The following is an 8,905-nucleotide window of genomic DNA, read 5'->3' as shown; positions in this document are numbered from 1 at the left end:
TAGGGGACGGTGTCTTTGAGGGATGCTTTGTATCGGTGCAACTCGATTTCCTGGAGAAGGGGGAACGCCATTGGAAGATACTGCAGGAGCTCATCCTCAGCGGCGTCGGTCTGATAGACTAGTTCGAGTACCGAGAGTCGAGGGGCGGAGACGCGCTTCAGGATGGCTAAACATTCGGACGCCCTGAGGATCGGGAATATGGCTGGGAGGTATCGACGGCTGTAACGAGACGCAAAGTAGTGCCTCGGACTATCGCGGAGCGAGAGGGAAGTTAGACCATCTCCGATATACGAGAAAATCGGATCTTCCGGGTTCGGATACGAGATCGTCAATGACCGTAGGCGGTAGCTAGTATCCGGAGGCTCCTTGAGCAGAAGGGGACGTCGCATTACTTCGCACTGCATCACTTTGACCGAGAGTGAGCGCAGGTTCGGCATGCGCAGAAGGAGGAGGGGGATAGCACGACATTGATTTGGATGGGTATATCGCCCGGTGAGCGACAGCGTATGCAGACGCGGCCAGTCCATATTAGCCATCTCCAAGAGCGGTGCCGTCTCGACAGGGAGGGTGAGCGACTCGGCGGTGTCGGACATGGCAAGAACAAGCGCGCGGAGGTAGCTCGTCTCGTAGGCGTACGCTGGCTGTATGTTTGTCTTCCGCAACCGGCTTTGCGTCTCACGCCACTGAGATGGGGTGTATATGAATTCTGTGAGCCGACAGCCATGGGATGTCGGTGACAGGTCAAACGGGATGGGGGACGGTGGGGTGCATATCAACGCCGAGTCTTTGTCAATGGAAATGGACGTGACGTTAGGGTATTCCAGGCATTTTGTGAGAGCGTACCAGGGCACGCCTCCTGGGCACAGGAGAAATGTGACGGCATGCACGTTGGGAAGGTAATCGAGCTCGAGACCAAACGGAGGAGGGGTAGGGATTTTGGCGATACTGTTGCAGGAAGCCAATGGCATAGGGACCAGCAAGCCGTCATAGAATCCAGCATCACAGACGTCTTTGATGTGATAAAAACCGCGCATGTATTTGATGTGCCTTTGTATAAGCGGATTAGTGTACACGCAGATGAGATTGTCCTTTGAGCTAACCTAACATGAGGACGGAGCGTCTCCGGTGGCACACCACCGAAGCGATGTATAGACCGACATTCATGGAAGAGGACGGGCATACAGTATGAGCGCATACGCTTGCACGTTGTCGATAGATTCTTGAGAGCAATGCTACGTTCGTCGGTTTGCGTTCTGAGAGCTGCGATCTGGACCAGGACATGGTATAAAACATCCTCGTTGAGATCATCAAATCTGCAGGTGGTGAGCAAATGTGTGTAAATGAGTTTTACGATCCCTACCTTAGAATTGTAGACATAGTGACATCAGGTCGTGGTTTCACGTCAAAAGGATAGACGATGCGGCAGGACGTGGTGACGATGTAGTAATGCCAGCGATTGACGACCACCAGCTAGACAGGCGACGCTCGACCGCTCGCGCTCAGACTTCACCCAACTCCAGCTCTGGAAAGTCGTCTATTGAGAGAGAGCGAGAGATGATGTTTGAGGCCTGAGACGGTCTTGGACGGGCAGGCAAGAGGAGCGTGCGCCGCGAGCACGGTCGCCGAAGGTAATGGGATCCCCAGAAGTATAGTTAAGCGCCTGATTACAAATCTTAGCGCCCCTATAACTACTAGACGTGGGCGCTGTTAACCTTGGTACACAGTCTCTCTCTTCTGCGGCTACGACCTCCAATTGTTGTTGTTTTTGCTCCTTCACGATACATCCGACACTGAGCTTGGAGTTTCCAGGTAACTATATAGCGGCATTTGACTGAAACTTTGGTCTTAGCGTGACTTCCTAGGATTTCGCTTGAGGTGTGGCGCAACAAGCTCCCTCACACATCCATAGTATATTCACCTGTGTTGAGTCTTTACACAGACATCACACGTATAAGACATCGTCAAAATATTCCCCAAGACCACAACACTCTACATTTCCCTCAGCCAACTGACGGCAATATGAACATCGCCCACCTTACCTCCCTTGCGTTCGACGAGTCCGGGCCGATCACATCCTCCACTTCCCGGGAACAGCTTTTACATCTGAGGTTTATCTTTTGCAGTGACCTTCGATCTCCTAAAGTTCGTATTATAGGTCCAGAGCGGACTCCAGAGCATGTACGGGTTCCCGGCGACGCGGTGCCGACTCAAACCCCCAGTATCACGCTTACACAGGAGAATTTCTTTCGGTGGCATAATCGTCGAATTGTTTCCGTACTCTTCGACGCGTCGGGCATAAATGGTACACCATCAGTACATCCTGGAACCGGCGAACGCGGCTACCTGCGCCCCTTGGAACTTCCATCCATCCCGAACGGGATGGAACGACTACGCAACCTCGAAGTACAGACCAATTGGAAGGTGTCTTTCCGTTCGCTGCTGGGGATCCTCGGACGTACCCCCGCTCTCCAGACGCTCTATGTCTCCAGCCTCAACCGCCATCAACTCGTCCTTGACGAAAGCCGGGCAGGCACGATGTCCACTGTACGATTGCCACTTCTGACGCATGTGATCTTATGTGGCTACCTCTCACAAACAGTGGACGAATTTCTCTCCAAGCTCATCCTGCCCTCCAACGCGTGTGTACGTGTCTCCTTCCCACATCCTCGCTCAGGAGTCATGGCTCCATTGCGCACCATGCTCTCCGCCGCCGAACATGTCTGCATCACCTATGCCATGACCCCAGGGATCGACCACAAGCGATACACATTCGAACTCTCCGACGTCGACAAACGCATCCAGGCGCTCTGGGAATGGACGCAGCCCGCAGACACGGCGGACGACCTCCACTACGACTGGCTCGGCTCCGGCGCTCTGAGCAACGTGCGCTCCCTGACGGTGTCCCTCAGCAACGTCGGGATGACGTTCTACAAGTGGCTTAGCCTCATCGAGCCATTCCCGCACGTGCGGCATCTGTCCGTGCATGATATGGATCCGCCCCGGAGGAACTGCCGCCACACCAGCTTTGAGGTGTGCGAGGGCCCGCTGACAAGAAGCCGCCGATGGCACCGGGTGGCGCTCGCGGTCGGGCTCTTCGAGTTCTTGGAGGACCCGTCCGGCTACAGATACTCGTACCCCTCGGAAGAAAGCATCCCGGCTGGCATCTTCAACCCGCTGTTTGGGCGTGACGACACACGATCGCTGCAACAGAAGAGGTGGGACTGCTATGATGCGTGGAGAGCCAACGTGAACCGCGAGTGGACTGAACAGCACTGGGCTCAACACATGGATCCCAGAAACTCGCGTCGCTGAGCCGCCGCCCGCACATTCGTCACCTCCGGCGAATATCTAGCACTTGCGGCCTGGTACATTTTCGCTTTCTTCATCTGGCCAGCCCAAATGTAAGCCTGTCATTTCGGATCTGCTTCCACATGTTCTCGTTCATCTTTTGGCTGCCTTACAGTACTCTCTCAGGTATAGGCGGTCGCGCCGCGCGCGCCACCCGCTTCGACGCCTTTGCAGCTCGTAACACGCTCGTCGCCCGGTCTTTTTGGTTTCTATGCCTGTACGGTTTCCTCATCTTGTCATTCGTGCAATAGCCACACGCTCAGGTACGGCTTACCTGATTTTGTGTGTAGTTCCGCCATACCCTAGGTAGTATATACTAGTGGCGCGCGTGCGCGCCGCCTCGATGCTTTGTTACACGTTCAACGCGAGCCATGCTTCATGCACATCCATGATCTTCGTGTCCGTCATGGATCCAGCGTAATCACTTCCTTCCGTGTATGCTGGCATTATTCATGCTCTTGAATATAAGTTTGAGATACCTCGAAGTCGCGCCATCGGACATATGGACGGGCCCGGAGAACAAGCAGTAAAACATCAGTATCTTAGCAATACACCCCGGAGTCTATGACACGGAGTAGATAGGAAGAGCTTGTTTGTGATGCCATAAGGGCAACCTCGTATGGCCGGTATGTAAACTTCTGGAGTTGAAGAGCCTTAGAGTCTCTACACGAGTGGTCAGCGTCTGTCACGTCGGGAGGGACGAATGACTCGCCGTAGCGAGTCTTGACAAGCTGGTCCTGGAGTCTGCGGTTGTCGGGCGCTTTCCACGACTGGTAGACGTCCTCCGTGATGTCGAGGTTGAGGAACAAGGCGCGCATATACTTGATCCAAGTTTGTCCTGTTCAGACGCCTATATGCGGCTGGGCGGGGCGCAGCGCTCAGTGGGCAGTACGTATACATACTGTCGGCGGGTGCGGGGCCGCTCTCATCTGAGCTTATACACAACGTTAGTGCATCTGCATATCGTGGAAACCAACCACTGTGCACAGCGCACACCACGGGGAAGGCACGCTGGCTAATCGAGTCCGAATAGCAGTCTGAGAGGCTAATCTTGGTTACTGGACGTTATAGTACTAGAATGTGCGCTCCGTCTCGGGACATCGCGAAGGGTGAACGAAACACAGAGGAGACGTAGGTGCGAGAGCGGCACCGTAAAGATGTCGGGCCTTATCTGCTATATCTGTGATGTATCTTACGATGATACGCAAGTGAATCTCTGTGTGAACCATCAGCGTCTGTTACGTTGAAGCGGCAAGGAACACTTACGTCGCGTGCGGCGAGTCCCGTTCGACGGTGCCGTGGGGCGACCACGCCGGCCGATACAAAATCCAGATGACGGCCGACGGAATGTGGAGGGGCAGCGCGACGTACTCGAAGAATGCGCCGCTTTGCAAGACGCTCACGAGCTCTAGCCCACGTTCGCTGCGATTCTTCTCCAGGTCGGCGCCGGAGTTTCCATACTTGTACGCACGCTCCATGATGTCGACATTGAGGTAGAGCGCGCGGAGGTATTTGATGAGCATCAGCGTGTGCGCGATATGCAACTATAATGAGGGTCAGCGAGGAGCGCCGGGGCGGTCGTGTTTGTGTGCGCACTCACGTAGGGGACGCTGTCTTCGGGTGATGCTTTATATCGGTGCAGTTCGAGTTCCTCGAGGAGTGGAAATGCATGCGATAGATAATGCAGAAGCTCGTCCTCAGCGGAGTCGGCCTGATAGACCAGCTCGAGAATCGAGAGCCGAGGGGCGGAGATGCGCTTCAGAATGGCCAAACATTCGGACGCGCTGAGGATCGGGAATATTGCGGAGAGAGCTCGATAGCTATAACGTGTTCGGAAGTAGTGTCTCGGGCTATCGCGGAGCGAGAGGGAAGTTAGGCCGTCCCCGACACAAGAGAAAATCGGATCGTCGGGATTCGGATACGAGACCGTCAACGACCGTAGGCAGTAGCTAGTATCAGGGAGTCCTCTGAGCAAAGGCGGGCGCCACATCCCCTTGCATTGCATTACGTTGATGGAAAGGGAGCGCAGATTTGGCATGCGCAAAAGTAGGAGAGGGATAACGCGAGATTGATCCGGCTGAGTATATCGCCCGACGAGGGATAGTGTATGCAGGCGCGGCCAGTCCTTGTTGGCCATCTCCAGGAGCGGCGCCGTCTCGACGGGGAGGGCGAGCGACTCGACGGTGTCCGACATGGCAAGAACAAGTGCGTGGAGATAACTTCTCTCGCGGTCGTGCGCTGGGCCTAGGTTTGTCTTCCGCAAACGGCTTCGCGTCTCGCGCCATTGACATGGTGTGTATTTAAATTCCGTGAGCCGACAGTTATGGGGTGCTGATAGGTCGGACAGGGTAGGGAGTGGCGGGGCACATATCCAAGCCGCGTCTTTGTAGATAGAAATAGAGGTGACGTTAGGATATTCCAGGCATTTCATGAAAGCGTACCAGGGCACGCCTCCCGGGGCCCGGAGAAACGTGACGGCTCGTACGTTGGGGAGGTAGTCCAGTTCGAGACCAAATGGAGGAGGGGGAGGGATTTTGACGATCCTGTTGCCGAAGGAATCGACCAATGGCATGGGAACCACATGACCATTGAAGTATCCGGCAGCGTATGCTTCTTCTAACTTGAAGAAAGCGCGTACGTACTTGAGGTGCCTTCGTATGAGTGGATTAGGGTAGACACACGGACGACATTGCCGTACGAGCTAACCTAACGTAAGGGCGAATAGTCTCTGGTGGAACGCCGCCAAAGCGCACTATAGACCTGCACTCATAAAAGAGGACGGGCATACAGTATGAGCGCATGCGCTTGCAAGTGGTCGATAGATTCTTGAGGGCGATGCTGGATTCATCACTTTGCGTAACGAGAGCTGCGACCTGTTGGAGGACGCGGTATATAACGTCCTCGTTGAGATCGCCTAGTCTGCAGGTAGTAAGCAGATGTGCACAAGTAAGTGTTTAGATTCCTACCTGAAAATCGTAGACATGGTGACGCGAGGCCGTCGGCGTGGCAAAAGACTGAGTATGGATGCAGCGAGGCGCACTACAGGCTAGACGTGGGATCACCGGCCGGAATGTTGAACCAAATCCGAGGTCGTCGAAGTCGCCTATGGTCGCAGACAGACAAACATACAGATCAAAGGAGAGACAATCGAGAGACCAGGAAGCTGACTAGGAGGTAGCCGTTCGCGCGAAGGAAGATGTGCGGTGAGTGGTACCAGTGGTAGATCGTAGCATAGGCGGAGTGAGTGTGGCGTGTGCCGGCTCTCTAGTTGTGCATGTTTGACAGCGGTGGCCGGGCGCTTGCAGTCCTCTTTCGAGGTCCACGCACTCGTGCTCCCCGCTTGCCTTTCATCTTGCAGGGAAAACTCTGATGAGCTCATCTATGCACAAAAAAACCTTCAGAAGGCAGCTATACTCTTCGACAAATATAAGCGGACGGGTGTCCTCCTTCTCGCGAAGATAATTTGGAAAAGTGAGTAGTACTAGTCTCGCGGCTCAAACATCCGAGTTGACAGCTCCAAGCCCTCTCAAGAGCGATGCGATGACCTTGATGTTCACCCTCGTACCAATAAATTGAAAATTTTGGCTCTGATCTGCACGGCAAGCGCGATCATTCAGGGGATATGGACGTCACCCTATCATAGAACCGTCGGCGTCGCACACTCGAGACTCAACCCCATCATCTGTCATATCGAAGGTGGGACGCGTCTTGTCCTCGCATTAGGATAGAAGCGTATCAATGATGGTACGTTCCATATTTTTTTTCTCGCGCTGATCGGTCGGATACTCGGACAGCGTCCTGGAGCGATAATGTGAACATAAAACGTTCGACTGTGGCGTCAACCGTGTTGCAGGAAAAGGATTGTTCGAGCGTGCATTCAGTCTCACGCTGGTACGACACTGGACTCGTAAACCATCACTCGCTGCTGTGTTGGGTGGATCACTGGTGAGCGGCATCATGTTGTGCAACGTTGCCATACGAGCGAGCTGAACAACAGAGATATTATAGGACAATCTTGGGTGCTGTATATACCCCGAGTTTCATCGGATGTTCGACGGCGGCCCCTGGTGGCCGATGCACAGACGATACGCGTCCGCGAACGTCCGAACATACGCCAACAACGGTCGCCGCCTCCCGTAGTATAGTTCTCTGAGATCTCTCGCTCCTTGTATCATTAGCTCTACTCTTCTCTGATATGGACTTCGAAACGTTTGACGCCTTAGTGGAGCGAGGCGCGAGAAGCCCTTACGCAGCAATGGGAGAGCTTCATGAGGGATTCCATAAGGGCGCTCCGCATCATCTGTAGGCGTACGTCCGTATGTGCGGCTTACATTCAGGCTCGTCACCAGAGGGCATACTTATACATACCACGTCCCGACGTCGCAGAAAAAAAGGTAACGGTCGCAAGGGATACCGGTGAGAGGGCGGTACCGTAAAAGTGCTGAGCATTATCTAACATGTCTTTTGTCCGTACGAAGATACGCAGGCGAGTCTCTGTGTGGGCGATCAGCGTCTGTCTCGTCGAGACCGGCAAAGAACACTTACATCGCGTGGGGCGAGTTCTCGTCGACGGTCCCGTGGGGCGACCACGCCGGACGATACAGGGTCCACGTGCCCGCTGTGTGAGTGTGGAGGGGCAGCGCGACGTACTCGAAATATGTGCCGCTTTGCAAGACGCTCACGAGTTCCAGCCCACGTTGTCTGCGGTTCTTCCCTGAGTCGGCGCGGAGGATTTCATATCGGAACGAACGATCCTTGATGTCGACGTTGAGGTAGAGCGCGCGTAGGTACTTATTGAGCTTCAGCGTCTGTGCGATATGCAGCTATGGCAAGGGTGAGCGTCAGCCACTCGGGTGGTCGTGTTCGTGTGCATACTCACATAGGGGACGGTGTCTTTGAGGGATGCTTTGTATCGGTGCAACTCGATTTCCTGGAGAAGGGGGAACGCCATTGGAAGATACTGCAGGAGCTCATCCTCAGCGGCGTCGGTCTGATAGACTAGTTCGAGTACCGAGAGTCGAGGGGCGGAGACGCGCTTCAGGATGGCTAAACATTCGGACGCCCTGAGGATCGGGAATATGGCTGGGAGGTATCGACGGCTGTAACGAGACGCAAAGTAGTGCCTCGGACTATCGCGGAGCGAGAGGGAAGTTAGACCATCTCCGATATACGAGAAAATCGGATCTTCCGGGTTCGGATACGAGATCGTCAATGACCGTAGGCGGTAGCTAGTATCCGGAGGCTCCTTGAGCAGAAGGGGACGTCGCATTACTTCGCACTGCATCACTTTGACCGAGAGTGAGCGCAGGTTCGGCATGCGCAGAAGGAGGAGGGGGATAGCACGACATTGATTTGGATGGGTATATCGCCCGGTGAGCGACAGCGTATGCAGACGCGGCCAGTCCATATTAGCCATCTCCAAGAGCGGTGCCGTCTCGACAGGGAGGGTGAGCGACTCGGCGGTGTCGGACATGGCAAGAACAAGCGCGCGGAGGTAGCTCGTCTCGTAGGCGTACGCTGGCTGTATGTTTGTCTTCCGCAACCGGCTTTGCGTCTC

At 54.7% G+C, this 8,905-nt stretch overlaps 4 protein-coding genes across 4 annotated transcripts; 1 reads left to right on the top strand and 3 right to left on the bottom strand.

Annotated features, from left to right (window-relative positions):
* Nucleotides 1-8: 8 nt before the first annotated feature.
* TRAVEDRAFT_74801 (uncharacterized protein) lies at nt 9-1,596 on the bottom strand (the record flags this gene model as incomplete). The annotated part of the gene is made up of 3 exons (XM_008045620.1): nt 1,361-1,596; nt 1,101-1,313; nt 9-1,047 (listed from the first exon to the last, which is right to left on the bottom strand). Coding segments are annotated over exons 1-3 (1,269 nt in total), but the record flags the coding sequence as incomplete, so codon positions are not given.
* A 423-nt stretch (nt 1,597-2,019) lies between these two features.
* On the top strand, nt 2,020-3,312 carry TRAVEDRAFT_23838 (uncharacterized protein; the record flags this gene model as incomplete). Its single annotated transcript, XM_008045146.1, has 1 exon — nt 2,020-3,312. The coding sequence occupies one exon, from the start codon at nt 2,020-2,022 to the stop codon at nt 3,310-3,312; it is 1,293 nt and encodes a 430-aa protein (XP_008043337.1).
* A 1,080-nt stretch (nt 3,313-4,392) lies between these two features.
* Nucleotides 4,393-6,512, bottom strand: TRAVEDRAFT_31620 (uncharacterized protein). Its single transcript, XM_008045201.1, has 5 exons — nt 6,315-6,512; nt 6,055-6,267; nt 4,949-5,999; nt 4,615-4,892; nt 4,393-4,564 (listed from the first exon to the last, which is right to left on the bottom strand). The coding sequence occupies exons 3-5, from the start codon at nt 5,540-5,542 to the stop codon at nt 4,516-4,518; spliced, it is 921 nt and encodes a 306-aa protein (XP_008043392.1). The 5' UTR covers nt 5,543-5,999; nt 6,055-6,267; nt 6,315-6,512; the 3' UTR covers nt 4,393-4,515.
* Nucleotides 6,513-7,796: 1,284 nt separating this feature from the next.
* TRAVEDRAFT_52623 (uncharacterized protein) lies at nt 7,797-8,821 on the bottom strand (the record flags this gene model as incomplete). Its single annotated transcript, XM_008045306.1, has 3 exons — nt 7,797-7,842; nt 7,894-8,171; nt 8,228-8,821. 3 exons carry the CDS (start codon nt 8,819-8,821, stop codon nt 7,797-7,799), a joined length of 918 nt encoding a protein of 305 aa, XP_008043497.1.
* Nucleotides 8,822-8,905: the final 84 nt, after the last annotated feature.

This window comes from Trametes versicolor (genome assembly GCF_000271585.1).
Source record: "Trametes versicolor FP-101664 SS1 unplaced genomic scaffold TRAVEscaffold_12, whole genome shotgun sequence".
NCBI lineage: Eukaryota > Fungi > Basidiomycota > Agaricomycetes > Polyporales > Polyporaceae > Trametes > Trametes versicolor.
This window is presented reverse-complemented; position numbering and strand designations above follow the sequence as displayed.

What these genes read in the sequence shown, in the direction of transcription:
- TRAVEDRAFT_31620 (XM_008045201.1), bottom strand. Translation starts at nt 5,542, where the DNA reads ATGTCGGACACCGTCGAGTCGCTCGCCCTCCCCGTCGAGACGGCGCCG. An exon ending in CCGAAGACAGCGTCCCCTAC is followed by an intron (nt 4,893 to 4,948) that starts GTGAGTGCGCAC and finishes CCCTCATTATAG; the next exon opens with TTGCATATCGCGCACACGCT. An exon ending in CGGGACTCGCCGCACGCGAC is followed by an intron (nt 4,565 to 4,614) that starts GTAAGTGTTCCT and finishes TGGTTCACACAG; the next exon opens with AGATTCACTTGCGTATCATC.